Source organism: Elephas maximus, chromosome 4, assembly GCF_024166365.1.
Source record: "Elephas maximus indicus isolate mEleMax1 chromosome 4, mEleMax1 primary haplotype, whole genome shotgun sequence".
NCBI classification, from domain to species: domain Eukaryota; kingdom Metazoa; phylum Chordata; class Mammalia; order Proboscidea; family Elephantidae; genus Elephas; species Elephas maximus.
This window is the reverse complement of record NC_064822.1, coordinates 98,450,199-98,476,101: the sequence shown is the minus strand read 5'-3', so window position 1 is coordinate 98,476,101 and position 25,903 is coordinate 98,450,199. Positions and strand designations below refer to the sequence as shown.

General features: G+C 37.4%; 1 protein-coding gene across 3 annotated transcripts in view; it reads right to left on the bottom strand.

The window, feature by feature from the left end:
• Positions 1-1,109: 1,109 nt before the first annotated feature.
• The window catches only part of IRAK4 (interleukin 1 receptor associated kinase 4), a 28,723-nt gene continuing 3,929 nt past the window's right edge, over positions 1,110-25,903 (bottom strand). Inside the window, exons 2-12 of one of the 3 annotated variants that reach the window (XM_049882888.1) lie at positions 21,433-21,602; positions 19,089-19,234; positions 18,201-18,383; positions 17,554-17,714; positions 16,316-16,380; positions 13,512-13,626; positions 12,304-12,413; positions 7,879-8,062; positions 6,696-6,758; positions 3,295-3,453; positions 1,110-3,173 (exon numbers count right to left, since the gene is read on the bottom strand). In XM_049882888.1, the coding sequence (XP_049738845.1) occupies positions 3,138-3,173; positions 3,295-3,453; positions 6,696-6,758; positions 7,879-8,062; positions 12,304-12,413; positions 13,512-13,626; positions 16,316-16,380; positions 17,554-17,714; positions 18,201-18,383; positions 19,089-19,234; positions 21,433-21,593 (1,383 nt within the window). In that variant the 5' untranslated portion in view covers positions 21,594-21,602 and the 3' untranslated portion in view covers positions 1,110-3,137. The remainder of the gene's footprint in view (positions 3,174-3,294; positions 3,454-6,695; positions 6,759-7,878; positions 8,063-12,303; positions 12,414-13,511; positions 13,627-16,315; positions 16,381-17,553; positions 17,715-18,200; positions 18,384-19,088; positions 19,235-21,432; positions 21,603-25,903) is intronic. The other 2 variants (XM_049882887.1, XM_049882886.1) reach the window with 2 other exon arrangements.

The window sequence follows — 25,903 nt, the reverse complement described above, 5'->3', positions numbered from 1 at the left end:
TACCAAATACTGTGAAATTTTCAGAATCAATAAAATGGTTTACTCACTTAAAAAATTTTAACTGAATGCTTCAAAAGCCTGCGTAGAAGGGATGGGAGTTTGGGGACCATGGTTTCGGGGGATATCTAAGTCAACTGGTGTAATAAAATCTATTAAGGAAACATTCTGCATCCCACTTTGGAGAGCAGCGTCTGGGGTCTTAAACGCTAGCAAGCAGCCATCTAAGATGCATTAATTGGTCTCAGCCCACCTGGACCAAAGGAGAATGAAGAACACCAAAGACAGAAGGTAATTATAGCCCAAAAGACAGAAAGGGCTGCATATACCAGAGACTACATCAGCCTGAGACCAGAAGAACTAGATAGTGCCTGGATACAACCGATGACTGCCCTGACAGGGAACACAACAGAGAACCCCTGAGGGATCAGGGAAGCGGTGGGATGCAGACCCCAAATTCTCGTAAAAAGATCAGACTTAATGGTCTGAGACTAGAAGGACCCCGGTGGTCATGGCCTCCAGACCTCCTGTTAGCCCAGGACAGGAACCATTCCCAAAGCCAACTCTTCAGACAGGGATTGGACTGGACAATGGGATAGAAAAAGACGCTGGTGAAGAATGAGCTTCTTGGATCAAGTAAACACTTGAGACTATGCTGGGATCTCCTATCTGGAGGGGAGATGAGAGGGCAGAGGAGGTTAGAAGCTGGCAGAATGGACACGAAAAGAGAGAGTGGAGGGAAGCAGTGGGCTGTCTCATTACAGGGAGAGCAATTAGGACTACACAGCAAGGTGTATATAAATTTTTTATCAGACACTGACTTGATTTGTAAACTTTCACTTAAAGCACAATAAAAATTAAAAAAAAATTTTTAATATACTCTGGTCACAACCCATAAGCAGAGCTACCTATGTGCCATTTTATATATATGCTTTTAAGAAATAGTCTAGTTATTATTACATTTAAAAATAATATAATTATTACCAGTGTCATAAACCATATTGTGCCTCAAATTATGTGGGTTCCTGTTAAAATTAGTTTAGAATTTGCTTTCCTTTTTCAACTAGAAAATATTTATTTCTGCTAATTTATATAATTTATAAAGATAATTTTAAAGATGTGCTATCTTTGTTGCCCAGGAAGGCATTTAGGAAGGTCTAAACGCTATGCTATGAGGGGAGGGGTAGTGCAGGGGTAGAACTCTTGCCTTCCATGAAGGAGACCTGGTTTTGATTCTCCTCTAATACATGGAGCCACCACCCATCTGTCAGTGAAGGCTTGTGTGTTACGGTCCTGAATAGCCTCCAGTGGAGCTTCCAGGCTAAGACAGAGTAGGAGGAAAGGCCTGACGATTTACTTCCGAAAACCAGCCAGTGAAAACCCTATGAATTAAAATGGTCTGATCTGCAACTGGTCATGTACTGGGCATGGGGTCGCCAAGTGTCAGGGACTGACTCGATGGCAGTTAGCAACAACAACAAACATTACACTATAGCACCTAACAACAACAACAACAAACATTACACCATAGAGGATGATCACCTTCTGCTATAACCCACTTTACCTGCTCTTGTTCTGGGTGTATTACTGAAAGAGCTAATGACATAAAGGTTACTGAGTGAATGAATAATTCTAGACACTAGGTAATCCTTCTCTACATATTAGTTTTTCTAGCAGTTTTCATGCTTATACAAATTACTTCCGTCCCCTCATCCAAAGCTGTAAAATGAACTGTCAAATACTATATACACAAACTGAGAACTTTAAACTTAGAAGAAATACTTAAAAAGCATTTTAAAATTCATCAGTAGCAACCAGAGACCTCCCAGGCTCCATGATAAAACAAATAAATGAACTATAAAAGACTAGGAACTGAAGAAAAGAGGAATTTGGTGAGAATTGGTAGCCCACAACCTCCTGGTATACATAATCTTCATCTTGAGTGTGGGCAGAGCCTGGGGATACAGAAGCATACAGCAGTATCACCATGACAGTGTATTTGTTTTCTATTGTTGCCTAGTAAATTATCACAAATTTAGTGGCTTCAAACACTCATTTATTATCTCACAGTTCTGTATGTCAGAAGGCCAGGTGCAAGTCAGACAGATTCTTTTTTCAGGTCTCATAAGGCTGAAGTCAAGGTAGGGCTGCAGTATTATCTGAAGATCTTCTAAACTTATTCAGGTTATTGGCAGAATTCAGTTCCTTGCAGCTGTACAATAACGTCCCTGTTTTTTCTATTGTTGATAGCTCGGGATAGTTCTCAGCTCCTAGAGGCCATCCTCAGGTCGTAGCAAATGTGGCCCTCTCACAATATGGTAACTTACTTCTTCAAGGCCAGTAGGAGAACCTGACTTCTTGTAAGGGCTCACCTGATTAGGTCAGGCCCACCCAGGAAAATATCCCTTTTGATTATTCAAAGTCAGCTGCCTAGGGACCTTAATTACATCTGCAAAATTCCATCACCTTTGCCATATAACATGATCTACTCATGGGCATATCATGAGAGTATCATCAGGGGATATTTGATTTGTGGTGAATGAGTACTTAAAACAGCAAACTGTGAACGTGATCCCATAAACATACAACTGTAATAGAATTATATATTTGGCTTTATAATCTTTACATTTCATAGCACTTTACATTTTACAAAGTGCTTGTAATATTCTACATCATTTGATTTTCATGACTATCTGTCAGAGAGGCACAGAAGGTATTAATTCATCCAGTGTTACAGGTAACAAAAACTTGAGGCTCAAAGGAGCTGAGATTGCCCAAAGCTCTAGAGCAAATTAGTAGTTGAGGTGGGCTTTGGGCCAAGGTCTTTTGACTTTATATCCCAGTGTTTTTTTTTGCTAATCTCATAGTTTCCAAACTGTGATCAGTGTAACCCTAAAGTTCCAAATAGATGTCTCAGGAATTACTGCAGGAACTGTGGATGACACTAAAGAGGATAGGGCTAAGTGTTGATAATGCAAGTACTTTTATCTGTTGTACATGGTTTGGTTTGAAAATCACTACACTATACTCTGCTGCCTAGTTAAAAGAAGAATGTTTACAAAAATATTTAATTTATAAAAAATGATTTGTATAGCTGTATGTAAAAAGCCAAGAGTCTATTCCAATAAAGTTTTAAGAAATCATGAAGTTGTCATCTCTTGCAGCAGCTGTTGAACCTTAAAAAAAAGAAAAAGGAAAAGGAGTCACATTAAATAGTTGGTTTGAACCATATACAGCTAGGAAAAAAGTACTAAGCCCACCCCCTTCACTTTTCAAATGAGTGTAAAAATTTAATACCTTCTTTATGTCTGGTCTCTTATTTTTCTTTTCATGCAGACATTGACTAGCAATAGAGTACATAGTTTCAACTGAACTGGAATCAATGTCAGTCATCTTCAGATCGATATAATCTTCAATTGTCTTTTCTTCATCTTCAATTTCTTCTTTGATATCTAGCTTTAAAACGAGCGTTAAAACTTTGTTAAGAGCTTCCAATAAAAATGAAAGTTAGAATATAAATTTATTTAATCTACTTTATAATAACATGTATCCTCATTTGACGATATACCTTTATAGCCTTATTAAAAATGGAAGACATACAAGAGAAGTCATATATATATATGTGGATATTTTTTTATATATATATATATATATATATTCATTTATTTTTGCCTCCTAGATACTTTCAGTCATTTGTCCTCTAATTTTTGTATTTATATTACTGAGCTAATCGCTTTTATGTCCCCATTAGCAGTATTTCCTAGGCTGGCCATACAGGGTGGTCTGCTTCTTGATGTGCTTCTATAACATGTTTCCAACTTCAGTGCCCAGCCTCCCTCTCCCTGTACTCAGAAAACATCTTCTCTGTGGGTACTCTGTTGAATCAAAGTGCAAAAGGGAGTGAGAGAAGATGGGCAAGGGTGAGGATGAAAACACAGTGAAGGAAGAGGGAGGCGCAGGACCAGGATGAAGGCATGTTTATGTAAGGTAGGTTGCAATGCTCCAAAAACCAAACAAAACCAAGCCCATTGCCATGGAGCTGATTCTGACTCAGAATGACCCTATAGGACAGAGTAGAACTGCACCACAGGGTTTCCAAGGAATGGCTGGTGGATTCCAACTGCTGACCTTTGGATTAGCAGCCATAGCTCTTAATCACTGTGCGACCAGGGCTCCAAACGCTCCAAAAATTCTCTTAGAAGGGGATATTTTTAAAAAAAAATTTTAATTCTTTTTTTTTTTTTAATTGTGCTTTAGGTGAAGTTTACAGCTCATGTTAATTTCTCATACAAAAACTTATACATATATTGTTTTGTGACATTAGTTGCAATCCCCACAGTGTGACACCAGCCTGAGACCAGAAGAACTAGATGGTGCCTGGCTATCACCAATGATACACAACAGAGAGTTCCGGACGGAGTGGGAGAAAAGTACAGAGCCGGCCTCAAATTCATGTAAAAATACCAGACTTAATGGTCTGACAGAGACTAAAAGAGGAATTTTGAAAATGTTGAGGCAATGGCAGAATCAAGTGATTAGAAGGCTCTTTAAAAGATCACTCTTTTTTAGTTGTACTTGTATTAAAATCTTATTACTTGATAGTCCTACCATATTAAAACCTTAAGAATGGGTAAAAGAGGATAACTTTCCCTGATGTTTTGTGATGTTTGCTATTATAAGGTGAAGTGTAAAACTTGTGACTGAGATGGATTCTGTGTTTTTCTGTATTTTATCCTTGCTCAAGTCAAAGTTTTGAGGCTTTTATATATTGCAAGGGGAGGGGAGGGAACTCTCAGGTAAAAGGATGGAAAATTTCGGTTGTTAGGAAGGCCTTGTTAAAAAGTAAAAGCTGCAGGTTAGTGCCACGTTGAGTCCCATCTTTAGTCTTCTTATATCTTTTATTTTTTTCCTTGCCCTCCTGTATTTTTAATCTATACACTTTCTTTGTATATGCCAACCCATGTGCAAAACTTTATGCCTGTATGCTAAGGGCTGAAGAACAGCATCTCCAGCCTAGGCTTCTCTTTCCAACATCCAACAGTCAATGGGGCAGAGAGTTTTATTTCTCTGATGAGGACAAAATTTCACTTTTATGTGTCACTGTAAAAATCCAAATATTATAAAAACAATAACAATAGTTCTATTATATTCTGTAAGTATATCTCAAAGTAATTATTTTACTGTATTATTATATTTCCTATACATCATGGAAAGCTTTATAATGTACAGTTTTATAACAGACACCTGTATACAACATAATAACATATAAATATTGTACTTACAACCTTGGTGGGGCAGTGGTTAAGTGCTTGACTGCTAACTGAAAGGTCAGTGGTTTAAATCCACCAGCCGTTTCATGGAAGAAAGATGTGGCAATCCGCTTCTGTAAAGATCTACAGCCTTGGAAACCCTATGGGGCAGTTCTACTCTGTCCTATAGGGTTGCTATGAGTTGGAATCTATTGTATGGCAACAGGGTATTGTACTTATGGCTTTTCTCCAAAGAGAATGCCAGGAGACCCTTGAGTGGATATAACTTTTGACTTTCTAATACCCATTCTGGCATATGTATATTACCTGTACTTGTTACACTGGTTTGTCTCATTAGAACACACACACACACACACACACACACACAATAGTAAGAAAAAAGTCAGTGTAGTTATTTAACTAATTTTAAGAAAAAATCATACATGATGGTAAGGAGCCCTGGTGGTACAGTGGTTCAAGTGCTAAAGCTAGGCTGTTAACTGAAAGGTTGGTGGTTCAAACCCACCAGCCACTCTGCTGGAGAAAAATGTGGCAGTCTGCTTCCATAAAGAGTTACAGCCTTGGAAACCCTATGGGGCAGCTCTGCTTTGTCCTATAGGGTCATGTACGTATTTTGTAATTCTTTAGTTTTACAAAAAGATCCTTTAAGTTCTTAAAATTTACTATACAGGAAAAAAAAAAAGGGCATTGTATAATTTTTCTTTAATTTTAGCATCCAGTTAATCTACAATATGTAACTGTCAAAATCCCTGGGTGGTACAAATGGTTGACACACTTGGCTGTTAATCAAAAGGTTGGTGGTTCCAGCCCACCCAGAGGCACCTCCAGTGAAAGGCCTGACAATCTGCTTCCAAAAAAATCAGCCACCGTAAACCCTATAAAGTGCAGTTCTACTCTGACATACATACGGTTGCTGTCAGTTGGAATCAACTCCTCGGCAACTGCTTTTTTTTTTTTTTAATTAAAACCGTCAATAGCTGGCTAATCAAACAAATTAGGTAATTTTACGTAACTTTATAAATAAAATATTTCAAAACAGAAATGGATAGAGAACTTTTACTAGCAATTCTATTCTGATATAAATTTGAATAGAAGGCATGTAGCTTTTTCTCTTTGAGCTGAAAATGCTGTTAGTAACCATGCTGAAAGTAACAAAATAAAAATAAATGCAGAAAACCTCCGAAGTCATATATTTTCATTTTAAAAGAACCAGAACACAGAATACATAAGTGACTTTTCCAGCATCACAAATACTTCATGGCAGAGCTGAGATTAGAAACACTTGGTGTTCTTTCCGTATGTCACCGTGTGATTGCCAATGGAAAGAATGCTAATAGAAAATGCTATTTCTAGATGCCAAACTTACCCATATACATTTAGACTATAAATTCAAAGAAAAAAGACTGGAAAAGTGAATCTGTCAATTACCAGTAACTGGGGTTCACGGTGTTCATCCACAGCTGGAAGTCCAGTTATTATTTCTAGTAAAACCTATGAATACAAAACAAAAAAATTCTTTAACCCCCAGGACAACACACAGAAACTAGAGGAAATACCGACCTTGATAATGAAATCTGATACATCATTTCTGCACAAAGTGTTTTATATCTTTAAGTTATTAAAGTAGTGAGCTATGAGCATTTCTCATGACCCTTCTTTCATAGTGCAGTGGTTAAAAGCTCAGCTGCTAACTAAAAGGCTGGCAGTTCGAATCCACCAGCCGTTCCTTGCAAACCCTATGAGGCAGTTCTACTCTGTCCTATAGGGTGGCTATGGGTCAGAATCCACTCTATGGTAACAGCTTTGGTTTGATTTTTTTCTCTCACGGACATCTTGGATCCCACCCATTCTCATGAGCACCTCTTTATTTGGCAACTTACTAAAGAATTAGCTCCATTCAACATGTATTACGGGAATTCCTGGTCCTTTTTCTGCCTTGCAGGGGATTTATCACAAGAATAATTTTCTTCATAAGAATATTATTTTCTAAATGATGCTGAACAGGTTTCAGCAGAGCTTCCAGACTAAGGTGGACTAGGAGGAAAAGCCTGGCAATCTACATCCAAAAATCAGCCAGTGAAAATCCTATGGATCATAATGGTCTGATCAGCAACCGATCACGGGGATGGCGCAGGACTGGGCAGCATTTTGTTTTGTTTTACACGGGGGTCACCATGAGTGGGGCAGACTTAATGGCAGCTGACAATGTGTCTTACTTCACAGTGCTACCTGAAATACAAGTTAATAGTAGCACACCGGTAATCACAAAATGTGTGTATTTCCTTAGGAAAACATTTCATTTTTAAAATGAGACTGAAGAAGTGCATACTGTCTGACCTGATTTATTTTATGTGCTTATTTAAGCTTCATACTAATTCATGAGGATGATATGGCAAGAAAATAATTTCTTGCAGTAGTTTCAGAAATCAATTCAAAAGTTTTACACACTGGGAGAAGTCTTTCTGAACTGTCTAACTAGGAATTAAAGTGAGCAATTTACAGCTTTACATGCAAGAGCTAAGCAATACAGGTAAATTTAAGAACACTCCACTTCAATTTCACAGTTATAACCGGAATGAATATTGTTACTAATCATCTACGTGAAACTTACCACACCAAAGCTGTAGATATCAGATTTGGGTGTGATTTCTCCTCGTAAAGCTTCAGGTGCCATATAAGCTGTTGTTCCCACGATTCTGCTAGTCATGACTGTCTGGGCAAACTTCTCAGAAGCCCGTGCAAGCCCAAAGTCAGAAATTTTGGCTATAAAGTTTTCATCTAGTAAGATATTTGCACTGAAAAAAATTTAAAGTTTGGAGAAAAAAAAAGTTTTTCTTCCCAAGCAAGTCAAGCAGTATTATCTGGCTGTCTGTCTATAAATATATGAATGTACTTATACAGTATACATCATAAAAGCCTACTATTTGTGTAAATAAATCCAGAATTCAGATTACAGCTCAAGAAAAATAACTGTCTTTCTTTTTGTTTCTTCAAAGAAATTAAGATAGTATAAATGAAATAAAATTGTTCATGCTGGCAAGAGATATTTTCATTATTTCACAAATAACCTATTATAGGGTAATGTCCCTCAAAATCTTCTAAGCCAGCATCCTAATTATTTTTGTAGCATTTCTCAATTCATTAAAAAGATTTCCAAATAAATTATCTCAACTATTTATTTTTAAAGTGATCCTTTTTTTTTCTGTACTATCTGAAATCTTTTGAAGAGGAAAGACTATGGCTAAAAGATCTTCATTTGTTAATTATATGTGTTCATTCATACATTCATACTTTTCTTCAGTAAAACTTCATTGAGGATTTCCTGTGTGTTAGTATCTAAGCTTGGTTTTAGCTATGGGTGGAATCTTAGAATTTTGTCTGTGACAAGGGCATGTGAATAAATAATTAAAAAAAAATCAGTACTACACAATGGAGATATGAAGCACAAAATGCTGACAGAGGACAACGATATGCGTGGAAGAACTGGGGAGTCTTCCAAAGAGAAGGTGACAAGTGTATTTAACCATGAAGAATAAGCAGAAGTTGATGCGTAAATGAGGAAAATAAGGTACTCAGGCAAATGAGGTAACATGTACAAAGTGATAAAAACATGAAAGCATATGGTGCATATGTAATCAAATGCAAGAAACTAGTGTGAATGGAAAAAGGAGGGAGTATGAACTTCATCCTATAAGCAACATGATACCAACTAAAGTTTTCATAATGGTGGACTGATGTTACCAGACTTGAATTTTAGAACCATAATCCCGGCAGTTCTGTAGCAAACAGATGACTGGTACACACTGATTGTAGGCTGACCAATTAGGAAGCTTTGTAATAAAGCAAATGAGAGTTAATGAGTGTCTACACAAAGGCAGAGCATTGGGGTAAATACGAACTGAAAAATTTGAGGCACACTCCACAGTGCTTTGTAATTAGTAGGATACAGGGAATGAGAACGTCTTTAGTTCAGGAGACTGAATCAATAGTGACCTCATTTGATCAGAAGAGTGTGGGTTGAAAGAGTAAAGAGTTTGATTTCTAACATGCTAACTTAGAGGATCCTTCAGGATACCCAGGAGTTCATGGTATATGGTTACTAAAAATACAGGACTGGAAGCTGGTGACACAAATTTGGGAGTCATCCCTATATAGACAGCAGTTGAAGTCTACATAACACCACTCAGCAAAAGACATGTATAATGAACAGAAGAAACAATGAAGTAAGAACAGGAGGGAATACCAAAACATAAAGGATGAGCAACAGTGTGTCTCCTCTTAACTAAGGCTAATCGCTTCAGGAACCTTATTCTATAAATATCCCACTTCTCTCTTCTACTGTCCCCTTTCCTTCCTATCTGAATCCTTCCCACAGGCATATAAGCATGCTTTAATCTTTGCTATCTTAAAAAAAATGTTTTCTGAATGACACAACTATTTCTAGCTAGCACCCGTCAAGATCTAAATGTCTTAAAAGATGCATCTATACTTACATCTCAGTTCCTCAGCACACCCTCTCTCCTCAATTACAACCTGGCTTCTGACTCAACCACTACATGAAATGCTGTTGTTGTTAGATGCTGTTGAGTTAGCTGCCAACTCATGGCGACCCCATGCATAATGGTCTGTTCAAAATGCTGCCCCGTCCTGCACTATCCCCATGAACAGCTGAGCAACAGACCGTTGTGATCCGTAGGGTTTTCACTGTTTGATTTTTGAAAGTAGATAGCCAGGCCTTTTTTCTAGTCCATCTTGTCTGGAAGCTTTACTGAAACCTGTTCAGTATCATAGCTACGTGAAGCCTTCACTGAAAGACAGGTGATGGCTGTGCATGAGGTGCACTGGCTGGGAATCGAACCCAGGTTTCCTGCATGGAAGCTGAGAGATAGGTGTCCATAAAGTCACAAATGACCTGCACAGCATCAATTAAACTACTGATTTTCAGTCCTTCTTCTGGTCTCAAAAAAGCTCAACTCTTGGAAAACATTCCCTTTCCTTGTTTTCAGGGATACCACACTTCCTTGATTTTCATCTTACCTTTCCGTATGTACATTCTTAGGTAAGTTTTTGGGTTCTTCTCTTTTACTTGGCCATTAAGTCTTAGGGTTCCTCACAACTTAACCTTTGGGTTTTCTTAGTCTCCATCTCTCTTTAAGTGACTGCAACAGTATGATATCCCTTCAATTTTAACTTGTATATTAGTAATACATAAACTTATACCTTCAGCTCATATTTCTATGAGCTCCAAATCTGTACATTACACTGCCTGTTTAACATTTCTACTTCTGCATCCTAAAAGCACCTCAAACTCCAAATGTATAGAAGAGAACTCACATTCACGACCCCACCTGAACCTGGCTCTCTTTCAGTGTTTTCTATATAATTGAATCATGCCATTGTAAGTGAATGCATTTCTAGAAGCCAGGATCCCAGGAATTATTCCCGAAACTTCCTTCTCTCTGACTCTCCACAGCCAAGACATCAGCAAGCCCTACCACCTTAGTCTCTCAGATCTATTCATTTCTCTTCATATGAACTGTCACCACCAAGGCTCCTGTAACAGCCTCCAATATACAAGCTTCTTCACTCAAGAGAGTGGTCTTCTTGAAACTTAAATATGATGCCACATTCCTGCTTAAAATTTTCAATGGCATTATTATACTTATGCTAAGATTAAATCCTTACCTTGGTCTACCTTACCTATGTCTATAGTTTCATCTCACATTAATCATCCTTTCAATTTCTGCATTTTGGTCATACTGCAATTATTTCACTTCCTGTAATTCATCATGCTCCCATGTCCCCTCTCAACACTGGTCTTACAAATGTGCTTCCCTCTGTCTGGAACGCTCTTCTCCCATCTTCTATGGCCACCCTCAAATTGTGCCAATTTATTTCCTGCTCATTCTTTGTATCTGGCTTCAACATCACTCCCTCACGGAACCGTTCTTCTTTTTTTTAATTTTATTGTGTTTTAGGTGAAAGTTTATAGCACAAATTAAGTTTCTCATTCAGAACTTCTCGCTTTTGCTTTTAGGCAAGGTTGCCCATTTGGTCTTGTATACTTGATTGAACTAAGAAGCACGTTCCTCACATGTGTTATTGTTTTATAGGCTTGTCTAATCTTTGGCTGAAAGGTGGATTTTAGGAGTGGCTTCATTTTTGATTAGTAAGGTGTCTGGGGGCCAGGGAAACACTTTTTTCACCCCTAAAGACTAACAGATCCCCTTGTTGTAAGTACTAGAGCACTGGTCACCTTTTCTTCATAACATCTCTCATAGTTTACTATTCTGCATTATTTTGTGATCAATTGACTAATGTCAAACCCCATAAAGGCTACCTTTGTAACTGTATCTGTCATCTACAGTGCCTAGCATATCTTAGGTGCTCAATAAATACCTGTTAACTAAATAATTAAGAAGAAGAAAAAAACATACCAACAAACAAACAAGAAAAGTATTCAGGAAAGATAAAGGTGATTCAGAAAAGAGTGGTGATCCAGAGCTGAAGAGAGAAAAGAATTCTGATATGGCAAAAGTGATCAGGAAGAACAGAATAACATGCTATTTGAAAAAGGTCAAGTATAAGAAGTATCTACATGGGATCAAATTGACAACAGCCACTCAAAATATTAAATAGGATGCTTAGAGGGCAGTGAGTTTATATTAACGGGGGTGGAACAACTCAAAGGGTGAGAACAGTTGCACAACTCAAAGAATGTAATCAATGTCACTGAACTGTACATGTAAAAACTATTGAATTGGTATATGTTTTGCTGTGTATGTTCTCAACAACAAAATAAAACACATTCCAATTAGAAAAAAGGTCAAGTATGATGAGTAATGAAAATAGGTCACTGGGTTTAGAATAAAGGAGATTATGAACGTCCTTAGTGAAAAGAGTTTTCATGGAGTGACTGGGGGGAAAAGTCCAGCTGCTCTGTGTTTAGATATTCATGTGAAGAGTGAACAGAAAGAGTGAGGGCAAGCTATCCTTTAAAGATGATTTTCTGAAAGCTTTTCACAGCAGCATTTACCTTTTGATATCTCTGTGAATATGATGGTTTTCGTGTAAAAAACCGATGCCATCAGCTGCACCTTGTGCAATCCCGCATCTCATGTGCCAAGAAATTGGTGGAGTACCATCCTCGTGAAGAAACAAACAGACCAATTAAAAAAAGAAAAAAAATCTATGGAACATACATAACCCAAAATATTTTTCTAGGCAACAACTGAAAATGGTATTACAGTGAAACCTGTGAGAACTGGAACTCAACAGGGCTGCCTTGTTTTTCCAGGTCTCACAAGTTTTTTGCCTTTGACAGGGTGCAGTCTTAGCACTTTTCTATAGATCATCTTAGTGGAAAATATTTTAGTTTTCCTTCTCTGACAGGCTTCCACCTTATACAGGCTCTAGCTTTCATAGATTTTACTGTATATTGATAATTAAGGAGCCCTGATGGCACAGTATATTGGTAATTGAGGGGCCTGGTGGCAAAGAACTTGGCTGTTAACTAAAAGGTTGGCAGTCTGAATCCACTAGCCGCTCTGTGGAAATCCTATGGGGCAGTTCTACTCTGTCCAATAGGATCGCTATGAGTTGGAATTGACTCGATGGTAACAGGTTTGGTTTTGGGTTTTTTGCTAATTAAGAATTTAGGACTATAGTTTTTTTTAAGTTGTTAGCAAAAATCTCTAAATAAGATGAAATAGGGGGTTCCAAACCAAACCCACTGCTGTCAAGTCCATTCCAAATCATAGCAACCCCATGGGGTTTCCAAGGCTATAAATCTCTACGGAAACAGGCTGCCACATCTTTCTCCTGCGGAGCCACTGGTGGTTTTGAACCACTGATCTTCCAGTTAGCAGTTGATCACTTTAACCGGGCCACATCTTTCTCCTGCGGAGCCACTGGTGGTTTTGAACCACTGATCTTCCAGTTAGCAGTTGATCACTTTAACCGGTGCACCACCAAGGCTCCTTAAATAGAGGGTTAGCACTTCTTATTTACAGATTAAAATATATAAGAGCATCTTTAAAGTCCAGCCTTGACTGATAATTTTACATTTTAGATTCTCACCTAAGAGAATGTAAATCTCAGTTGTTTACACATCAACTGTATAGTTTTCACCAAGAAGGAAAAATATTAAGTGTAATGTGGTTTAAATGATTCCATCACAAAGTGAATATTAGTATTCTAACACAGAGACAGAAAGCCAAACAATTTGATGGACAAACATCTTACCAAGCAAGACAGTCTGTCAAGCAATGAACCATTGGGCATGTAAACATATACTAAGCAGAGACCATCTCCATCACTAGAGAAACCAAGTAGTTCTACTAAGTTTTCATGTTGACACCTGTGACAAATAATTTTCACAATTAAAAACTTAACACCCAAAATTGTTCTAATACACACTTACATACTTACAGGTGGAAAACTGTTTACTTTAAATCTTTAACAGAAAAAGAGAGGAAGAAAATCATGGTATGCTATGTATCATTACTAACATGATATATATTTATAATATACTGTAAACTATTCTGTTTTCATGAAATACTGATTGAAAATAGAAGCAAAACCTTTTCTTATTTTACAGTAAAAGTTCAATAATTCAGATCATTGGAACTTGTGATAGTTTGGTCAAAGACTAGGCTGATGTTTACATTTGCTTATCTCAATTTTCAGTATCACAAACAAGATTACAAGAAGTCTTTTATGAAAACACTTTCAAGTGTTTTGACTCCAACATGTCAGAAGCACTGATTTGCAGACATCTGATCTTTAATTATACCTAATTTATACATTTCTGATCTTTAATCACATCTCGTCACTTATAACTTAATCTGAGCTTTTTTATATACTTGAGTAATAAAGCCAAAGAGAGCTGTGGTACGACAAAGCCGCAGGCATCGGTGATACAGCAGAAAGAAAACTGGGCTGAGTACAAAGTCCTAAGTTTAAAGTTCAACTCTGCCACCTCCTGGATACGTGACCTATGGCAAGTCAACAATCTCACTGAGCCTCTTTTACACCTGCTAAATGGGGATGATAATACCTATAATGTCACATAGATGCTGTTACAATTAAATAAGCAAATATATGTGAGAGCCTAGAAGAACTCCTGGTCCGTGATAAGTGTTCCATCCAAGCGCTACTCATTTTGTTCATTCACAATGATCCACAATTTTAACTTTTCATTGTATCAAATCAGACTTCCTCTGTTATGTGCCGTTGAGTTGATTCCAACTCATAGTGACCCTACAGCGCAGAGCAGAACTGCCTCATAGAGTTTCTAGGGCTGTAATCTTTACAGAAGCAGACAGCCACATCTTTCTCCTGTGGAGTGGCTGGTGGTTTCAAACCGCTGACCTTTTGGTTAGCAGCTGAGTGCTTAACCACTGCACTACCAGGGCTCGTACACTTCGTTTACCCTCATAAATATTTTAAGATATACAAATTAAAACAATAAGTGCTCCACTTTCCACCAAACTGGCACATTTTTAAAATGATGAGTTAACATTTGCTGAGTTTATACTATATGCAAGGAACCATGGTCAGTGATTGACCTGCTTTGTTTTATTTAATCTTCGCAATAACTTAATGAAGTTAGTACTATCATTTTACAGATGAGAAAACACATGAATAGTGTTATAAAACTTAGCCAAGGTCATTCTGCTAGTAAGCACCAGAGAGTGGCACTTACGAGAAAATAGTAATGCCCAGTAGTGGTGGGGTAGCAGTGAAGTTTGAAGCTGCTGGTAGGAACAGAAATAATCATTACCTACCCATAAAGGCATTTGGACACATACTGCAAAACTCTTTAAAAAGTTCATGCACTCTGACCCAGTAATTCTAGGATTCTATCCTGATGAAATAAGCAGAGTTCCATTTAAAAATTTATGCACAAAGGTGTTCATAGGAGCTTCAATTTGTGATACTGAATATTAGAAACAAACCTATAAGGGTAATAGTTAAATAAAAGATGATACTCAAATATGCTAGAATGTTATGTAATAATTTAAAGCATTTTTAAATTATTTTTAGTGACATGGGAAAAATGCTATACACACATCATGAAGCAATACAACAAAATATTAGCAATGGTTATCTCTGGGTGATAAATTTAAGAGATAATTTGTATTGTTTTAAAAATATTTTCCTCCATTTCCTAGACTATCTACTTTGAACATGTTATTTTTAAGACTGAAGAGTGGGGAGTAGAGGTGGGAAAACAAGTCTTGAAAAAAAAAAAAGAATTTTGATTCTTTTCCAGGGTGCTTTATTTTCACTGTCACTGAATCAATCCCAGTGTATTCTTTCTTTCTTGAGGTTTAGCAATTAGCAAGGAGTCTAACGCATATAAACTGGCCTTAAAGAGTTAGGCCTATTATGATTCAGACCAAAAGCTCAGGCTTTGGAATCAGACAGATCTGGGACTGAATCCCAGCTCCAGGACTTAGTGGCTTAGGGTTTTTCATTGGCTGATATTCAGAAGTAGATTGCCAGGCTTTTCCTCCCAGTCTGTCTTAGTCTGGAAGCTTTCCTGAAATCTGTTTAGCATCATAGTAACATGTAAGGCTCCACTGACAGGCGGTGGCTGCACGTGAGGAATATTGGCTGGGAATTGAACTCGGGTCACCTTAACAGAAGGTGAGAATTCTAACACTGAACTACCACTGCCCCCTTATCTTATATCTAAGGGTCTATTATTCTGTAGTTTTTTTGTTTTTGTTTTTTTAGTATCTCACAATCTATTTCTCATAAATTCTGGAAAAAGAAAACATGATAATGGAAAGCAATAAGGAGCTGAAATTCCATGTAACTTTGCTGTGACTTAAAACTTGACTGCTCTTTAATCTATACACAAAGGTGTATGTGTAGTCATAGAATTATGGAGACAAAAAGTACTTCCATTTCCTCTATTCTAAAACCCTTTATTTTCATTTTACATAGCTAAAAATATCACTAGTTCATGGCACACTTTGAGTAAGAAATGCCTTGTCCTGTTCTCTTCTACTTTACCACACTGCCAAATTAACACTTACTTTGCCATTACTTTTATTTCTTGATCAAACTGTTGTCTCAGTTCTTCAGTACTAATGTCAACCATCTGAAAAAACACAATACAATACACCACCATTAAATAATTCCGTATCTCCTAAAGCTGGAAGTGAGCTCAAGAGATTGGTTAGCTGATCCCTCTTTCTTTAAAACAGAAAGCCATTATTCTTCCTGTTTATAGAACAACTGATACCTAGAAAAATTAGTGATTTGCTTAAGGTCCCACATCTTATTAGTGGAAGGAAAGAACCATACAAGTCTGAGTTGCAGGAATATAGTGAAATAATATATGAGACTTCACCGCATTTAAGATTTTGGGAGAAAAAAATCTGTGTAACAGAAAACATAAGCAAATTTTGAAAAAAAAAATCTGCAAAGTATTTGCAACATATACGACAAAGGTGACTATCTTTATCATATAAATATTTGTTATGTTTTTATTTTTAGAATATAACAACAGATTTGTTGTTGTTAGGTATCATCAAGTTGATTTCAACTCATAGCAACCCCATGTGACAGATTAGAACTGCCCCATAGGGTTTTCTAGGCTACAATCTTTACAGACTCATAGTGGCCCTAGAGGATACAGTACAACTGCCCCATAGGGTTTCCTTGGCTATAATCTTTATGGGAGCTGATTGTCAGGTCTTTTCTCCCGTGGAGCAGCTGAGTGGGTTCTAACTGCCAACCTTTTGGTTAGCAGCTGAGCACTTAACCATTGTGCCACCATGGCTCCTTACAACAGTCTTAGAATATAACAAAACAATAAGTAAAAGGTGAATAGCCTAATAGAAATAGAAACAAAATATATGGACAAGGAAATTTTCTATCTTTTTTTCTTAATGCACATTTTCTAAACTTTATTTTTCAATGAGAAAGGTGATGTAGGGGAAGTTATTTTTCAGATATTTTTCTTAATGTTACCATTTTAATCTTCATTATTTATGAAACACAGTGTAGAGCTGGGCTTCTCAACTTTACTCAGTGAATCCCCAAAGAGTTTATATTTATACACGTATCACTTTTTTACATATACGTGTATTTTTCTAGGGGTAGGGTCTATAGCTTCCACCAGATTTTTAAATTAAGAGCTACCAACTTAAAAGAATTTATTTTCTTAAGGAAAAGAAATACACAGTGAAATAATGTATCTCTAAAGAGTCATTTAAAGCTGATCAGACAGCATGCTAGGACGCAGTTCTCCCTTTAAAATCCTACTTACTGCTGCAAGCTTCTTCACCGCCACAGTTCTGTTGTTCACGCAGCCTTTATACACGACTCCAAATCCTCCCTCCCCCATTTTGTTACCACCAGCAGAAAGGGGTCGTTCATCAAAGTTATTTGTGACATTCTTCAATTCGAAAAATGAAAAACTGTGAAAACCTAGGTCAATAAAATAAGGAAAAAAGCGCTTGGGTAAAAAAGAAACTGGTTTTAATAATTCCAATATTTTCTCAATTTAAAGATTTAACATATATCCAAATATTTACAGTTTTTGATTAGACAACATAAAAAAAGGGAAAACCATTTTTTTAAATACAAATGGTTTTTTGAGGATTCCATTTGGTTCTTTGCTGATTCCAGTAGAAAGAAAAAAAAAGTCATCCTCCACACGAAACTTTATTCATATATTTTAAGACCCTGTCAAGTCATGTAAATATTTACTTATTTTTTCATAGCTTCTGTGGCTGTTTCCATGTTGGTAATTCACTAATACAACGAAGATGGTGCTTAATAAATCAGGAGACAAAAGACAAAAAAGCTACTGTGCCTCTGACTATTGTACAAATAAAAGGAAAAGATTTATTTTAAAGCAGTGATGGACTTAATGACAAATTCACTAGTGGAAAGTACTAAAATGTTACTTACGTGTATCACTAACTTCTAAACTTTCATTTTCTGCACTTGAGGAGTCAGGTGGCATATAGTTTAGTTCAGGATTCTGCACTGGCATCACAGATGTCCTGACTTTGTCAAAGAGAGGTACCTGTTTCTGCTGAACTGTTACAGCTTCTTGAGAAGGTATTGTGTTCACAGTTTTGGGAACAGCATCTGCCAAATAAAATATTCTATCAGTTGCTCTTTTATAAACAAGAAAAATTGTTTATAAAAAGTTAAACTAGGAACTTGGTTCATTCTAACACCATCCCAATTTCCACATGTTGGCTCCATATTCTCACAGAACACATTGCATGCTACCTAGTAAGGATGTGTAGGCTGTGCTAAAAATGAGTTGAGCGTAATGCAGTGTTTTCAAAGAGTGTTCTGTGAACCACCTGTTTCAGAAGCACTGGAGGACTTGTTCAAGAACACAGACCTTGAACCCAACTCCAGAATTCTGATTAATTATCTCTGGAATACAGTCCAGGAATCTACATGCTTAACAAGAGCCCCAGGTGACTCTTATGCACACTAAAGGTTGAGAACCACTGGTACAAAGGGCATCAAAGGAAAAAAGTAAGGCTGTGAGGAAGGCAACTAAACACACAAACAGCGCAAATCATGATCATAAAGTCTCATCAGGAACTAATTTCCTACAGACCAAATTAGGGTTCTGAAGTCTATATCCTTCTCAACTTCCTATTGGTACAAAATGATGTGACTTTATGGTGGGATCAGACTCCATGATGAAGCCTCCACTAGCAGGGCAGCAGAGTTCGCGCTGTCCTACGTCCAGGGAGCTTGTTAAGAGAATTGGGGAGAGCTGATAGAATGAAAAGGACTTAATTGTTGACACCCTGGTCACACTCAGTTTACCTGGCAGCAAAAGACTTGCAGGGGCAAGAAACTCATTTTGTACCAAAAGATCCACAAGATCACCAACTGTGCAATTAGTGGTACCCCAGTCAAACAGCAACTCAGAAGTGGGACTTTTTCCAGTATGAAGTAATGCTTCAAATCTCCTTAAAACAAGTCACAAAGAAACAAAATTAGTATATAAATAGAGTTAATATGAAAATAGGAATTATTCCTCCCTGGCCACTAGACTATTAAAGAAAAAGGCAGCAGGAGAATCAGTAAGAATTATAAAGAGACAGAAAGACAAGGAGAAGGAAAAAAGATGCCAAAGACGATGATAACATTTAATACTTGCTGTGTACTTAACTGAGTATTTACTAAGTTAGGGGATGCACACATGTGAACTCATTTAATTCTCAAATATATGATTATCATCGCTATTTTATTAATGAGAATGCCAGGCCTGGAAAGGTAAAGTAACCAGACCATGGCCACACAGCCAATAAGCTATATCCAAGTTGATATTCAAATTCAAATCTCACTTGATATAAAGGTGTGCTCTCAAGCTATGTACTTCCCTATATGACTTATTTATTCTGTTAGCTACAGGAATTTTAATAAATCAGCCTGTTTAAAGAAATAGAATATACATAAACCTAGGGAATTATTCCTTTGATCTTAACTAGACTTCAAGTAAATTGAAGGAAAAAGACAGGTAAGTTTTCCTCTCCCATTTCGTTAAAAATTGGTTTTGAAAATACTTAAAAATATAACCAGTTTTTCTGTTCAATTTTTTTCTAAATTTTAAATGTATAGAAATTGGAAAAGTTGCAAGAATAATACAATGAACGAACCTTTACTCTTCACCCTGAATCACCAAATGACTAACATTTTGGTACATTTCTGCTCTCATCCTCCTGCTTGCTCTTGCTCTGTGTTGTCTGTATTTTAGAGTCCAGGCAAGATGTCTTGGAGAATGTCTCGCAACCTAAATGTCTACCTTCTAACGATTAAATTCAGGTTAATATTTTTTGGTAAGAACACTGCACGGGCAATAGTGTGTCCTCCCCACTGTATCACATGCGGAGGCCCATAATGGCAATCTGTACCATTATTGGTGACGCCAAGTTTGAGAACAAAAGTGCTTTGTCCCTTTCACAATTCATAAGTTATCCGTGGGTAACACTTTGAAATCTCATGAATATCCTGTTCCTCAACAACCTTTCACCTTATGGTTTTAGCACTCGCTGACGAGTCTCGCATGGATCAATTTTCATTAGTGATTGCAAACTGGTCCATTTTCTCATTCTATTCTTCTTTCAACAATTATTTGCTGGCATTCTTCTGTATAAGAGCTTTTCCTCCCCACCACCACTGTCTCAACCACCCTCCCTAATTTTTTAATCGTAATCTCAACAAACTATATTTAGTAATTGTCTTTTGAGGGTTACAGTTGAGTCTCTTCCAAGTAATTTAAGAAGTTTGCCTTTCAAATGAGGAGACACTTCCAGGAAGAATTATGTAATAAGGCAGCCAAGCCTTTAGGCTCTCTAGCAGGTTAATGTTGAAAATCACAAATAAATTTCTTTTCCTCTTGCTACCGAAGATAGATTTGACATAGGTTTGTGCTCTAACCCACCCAAAAACCCACCGGCGTCGAGTCGATTCTGACTTATTGCGACACTATAGGACAGAGTAGAACTGCACAAGAGAGTTTCCAAGGAGCGCCTGGCAGATTCGAACTGCCAACCTCTTGGTTAGCAGCCGTAGCACTTAACCACTATGCCACCAGGGTTTCCTTGCACTGTAACAGCTGACAAAAAAAATAAATCTCTACTTATATTTTACATAAAACCAAGCAGACATGAGTAGAAAGGAACCGTAGAAATCATGTGAAGACAGTGTTGAACAATCCTGGCTAAGGACTAGAGATTTTGTTCATACATGTTTATACTTATAAGCAATAACTTTAAAATGCCAATTTGAAAAATTATCAAAGTACATTGTTAGAGTGGGTTAGAGATTCACATACTTAGATGTACAGGCTCCAGAATTTCACCAGAAAATTTTATAACTCAATCTGGAAGTGAGAAGTGTGAGGCAGAGTGAACTGTACTTAGCCTGCCAAACAGAGAACTTGAGCGGAGGTGGGAATCCTAATACTAACACAAAAAACTTATTTGCAAGACCACAGTATGAGCCCAGTTGAAATCTTAGAGAATGCAGCAAAAATTAAAAGAAAAAAAAAGAGACATTACTTATTATCCTTATCTCCACTTTAAATAGCAACACTGGACAGTTATTTATACCAATTAATCATTCTAGGCTGTGATATGAAAATTAAAATTTTTTTATATATTACCGTATGTGAAACTGATTGTATCTATCATCACCAGATGGTTTTTTAATAGCTACAGCTAACTTCTTCCATCCTTCTTGAGGATCAATAAAATCTGACAGCTTTCTAATAAGTCCAACACTGAGGCAGCGTACATATGTCGATGGAGTTATGGGTTTGTTCATCTTCTATTCCTAAAACATGGAAAATTCTCATTAATCTGTTACAGTAGCTTCAGAGATGGTATCTGTAAAAGTATACATCACACTTTACTATATCACGTGAAAAGTTGGCATTCTATTACACCATAATAAACATTTCAAAGTCAACTAGTTGATATCCTAAGAAGATATTAAATTACAATGTATTTGCATAATTGTTCTCTGAGTATGATTTCTTTCCCCAACTATAAACATCAATAAAAAATGCAGATTTTTTTTTTCTGACGCTGATATTTTTCTGAGTGACATTTATAAAAAGGAACAAAAAATTTACTCTTTCAGAAAAATTCCTGTGGGCATATTCAAGAATCAAATATATTAATAAGAGGTTTACTTTTCAAGGTAATTATTTGTCTCAGTCATATTATAATTACATGTGCAAAGAGCTGGAGATAGAAAACCAAAAGGGAAGAACACGCTTGGCATTTCTCAAACTGAAAGACATCATGCTTGGTAAATTAGAAGGTCAGCAAAAAAGAGGAAGATCCTCAATGAGATGGATTAATACAGTGGCAGCAACAATGGGCTCAAGCATAACGATTGTGAGGATGGCACAGGACCAGGCAGTATTCTGTTCTATTATACACAGGGTCACTATGAGTCAGAACTGACTCAATGGCACCTAACAACAATTTGTCTCAATCAGTACTTATTTGCTATAAAAAATTTATGCAACACTCTCTGCTAGAAGTAAAAAAAATGTACTGACATCATCTGTATGGAACTGAAAGATATGGTCCATCCATCTACTTTCATATAATACAGTCTTCCCTGATCCCTCTGGATTTTTTGAGTCCATCAGATTCACCTGACCACAATGCCTTCCCTAGTAAGCTGAGCCCTGTGGTTCACCACTTCAGCTACTCTCTAGCCAGAACCTTCATTTCCTTAGTCCCCTTCTTCTTCTGCCAGGGCCAGATAGCCCAGTAAGCAAGGTATTTGCGGGCCCAACTGTGCCTTCCCACTAATCTGCAGCGCACAACGTCACCTGTCCCCCACCACAGCAAAAGTGTGGTGAAACCCACGTGAAATTGCTCACCACAGATTAGCAAGTAAATATAATTAAGCCCATGGGTACCTTGCTCAACGCATACCATGCTTACTGCATAATCCACCCATCTACCACTCTACCCTGGACAGCCACAGCCAGCGATAAATCTCACAATTTTACCTGAACACCAGAACTGCTGAACACAGCTGTAGAGAACTAGACACTGAGCAGACTGGTATGAATACAAATTTCCAGGAACCCCTTCTCCATTGGGCCTTCAACACTGCTGTCAATCCCTCTACTTGGCTTTTCTCATTGTCCTCAGTGATTGTTTCAAAACTTTACCTCTCTCTACATGGTTATTTTATCTCTATGAGTCGGAATTGACTCGATGGCACCTAACAGCAACATGTCCCTTATTCTTAGTACATGGTAACCTTTCTTTCTAATTAATCAAGACCAAAGGACTCAGTTATTTTTGTCAATTATTCCTGCTCTCCTACGTATTTTTATTTTTTAAATAAAACATAATTATTTTTTGGAATAAAAAATACACTCAGATGGTATAGAATTCAAAAGCTATAAAAGAGTAAATGGTAAAAAAGTCTATCTGTATCCCTCTGTTGTTAGGTGCTGAGTAGATTTTGACCCATATAGACCTCATGTGACAGAGTAGAACTGCCCCCATAGGGTTTTATAGGCTAAAATCTTTACAAGAGCTGATGGCCAGGTCTTCCTCCCACAGAGCTGTTGGATGGGTTGAAACTGCTTGACTGGCCAACCTCACGGTTAGCAGCCAAGCGTTTAACCATTGCATCACCAGGGCTCCTTTTCTGTATCCTAGGCTTCTAAATTAGTATTCTTTTCTTTGGTTTTCCCTGACTACCACATCTAAGTAGGTCTACCTACCCTCCTCCGCTCCATCTATATATCGTTCATCACTGCACAGTGTATTTACCATGAAATATTTACTTACTTGTTAATGTCTCTCTCCTTCAATACCGTACAAGCTCCATGAGTTTTTTTTGACCATGGTCATTTTATTTACTAATACGCACATAGTGTCTAGCACATTGTAGATACTAACGTTTAAGAATGAATGAATTCTGTCTTAGTTATCTAGTGCTGCTATAACAGAAATACCACAAGTAGATGGCTTTAACAAACAGATTTATTCTCTCACAGTCTAGTAGGCTAGACGTCTGAATTCAGGGTGCCAGCTGTAGTAGAAGGGTTTCTGTCAGTTATAGGGGAAGGTCCTTGCCATCAATCTTCCCCTGGTCAAGGAGCTTCTCAGCGTAGGAACCCCATGAACAAATGACTTGCTCTGCTCCTGGCACTGCTTTCTCAATGGTATGAGGTCCCCATGTCTCTCTGCTGGATTCTCTCTTTTATATCTCAAAAGAGGTTGGTTTAAGACACAACCTAATCTTGCATGGTGAGTCCTGCCTCATTAACATAACTGCCTCTAATCCTGTCTCATTAACATCATTGTTGTTGTTGCTAGGTGCCACTGAGAATTTACAAGACAAAGTAAAACCACATCAGATGACAAAATGGCGGACAATCACAGAATACTGGGAATCGTGGCCTAGCCAAAAGCCAGAAAAACCAAACCCGCTCCCACTGAGTAGATTCCAACTCATAGCGATCCTATAGGACAGTGTGGAACTGTCCCAGAGGGATTCCAAGGAGCGGCTGGTGAAGTCGAACTGCCAACCTTTTGGATAGCTGCCAAATGCTTAACCACTGCGCTACCAGGGATTCACAGCCTAGCCAAGGTGACACGAATTTTTGGGGAACACAATTCAATCCATGACAAATTCACTAGCCAATACCATGCCACCTGATTTGTATACAATATTTCATATAATCCTCACAGTGATTAAGGTAGTGACATTGTTTTATAGTTTTGCAACTCTCTTTAATGTCTAACTTAATAGAAGATAGCCAGATTCTCGTATCTGCTTCTACATTCAATCTGCCGCAATGTATCATTTTGATTGATGTATACGGACAATCTAGCTTTATACAGACGTATAATTGAAAAAGAGTGGAGGATTTTAACAGTCTTTTCAGAAAGTAGTGTACATTATTCTTTGATTCTACACTAAAACTTGAAAAGTGATAATTTCTTAAAGGTCAGCTGCAATGTGGATCTGAACCATACCAATGAATTTTTTTTTACATTAAAATCTACTACACTCTTAATGTATCTTTTACCTATACATGATTTTGATCTAAGAATCTCCTGAGTCTCAAGAGACTCTGCTGATGTAAGGGCTTGTTTTAAGACTTACACTAGTTTAAGATACAAAAGGGATAGTGTATTAAGTGCAGGTGGAGAGTTCAGACTTGAATAAAACAACAACAAAAAAAAACCCATTGCCGTTGTGTCCATTCTGACTCATAGCTACAGAATGAGGCCTATTCCTGAAATCAGAAAGAGGGAAACAGGTTTGGATACAGAGATCTGAGAAGGGAGAGGGAGAGTTCTTACACAATACTATTTTCTCCATGAAGCAGGAGTTGAAGTCATCCATGGTTAGGTAAAAAAACTGCCCAAGCACCTTGAGGGCCACCTGGTAAATGGCTCCTATTCCTTTGAGCCCACATCAAAAGGCATTATTGGATTTCCCTGATAGTCATACATTTTGCTCCAAATGTCATCTGGAAATCCTTCTATTATAACAAGTACTATATTTTATTGCTTATGCATATGCCTTCTCTAATAGACTGTGTGCTCTCCTGGGCAGGGACTTAACCATATTCACTGTAGCAACTACTCAAAACATTTGTATTGAATGAGAGAAAGACTGAATATGTTTTATTAAGAAATTGTATGTGCTTACAGATTCTGCAGTTGTCTTATTCAAGTTATTTTTTCTTACTTGTAGATTTCTTTCCACAGTAAGAAGTATAAAGTTGATTGACACAGTTAATAAACATTGAACCGTTTAATAATCCTAGAAGCTAGAACTAAAATACAGGGAATTGAGAATAAAAACTGGCTACTGTAAGACCATGGGGCAGTGGTGGTTCAGTGGTAGAACTTCCATGTGGGAGACCTGGGTTCAATTCCCAGCCAAAGCACCTCATGCCATCACCCATCTGTCAGTGGAGGTTTGAGTGTTGCAAAGATGCTGAACAGGTTTCAGTGGAGCTTCCAGGCTATAATGGACTAGGAAGAAAGGCATGGCAATGTACTTCTGAAAAATAGCCAATGAAAACCCAGTGGATAACAATAGTCAGATTGCTAGAATCCAGCCCATGCAACCTCTCC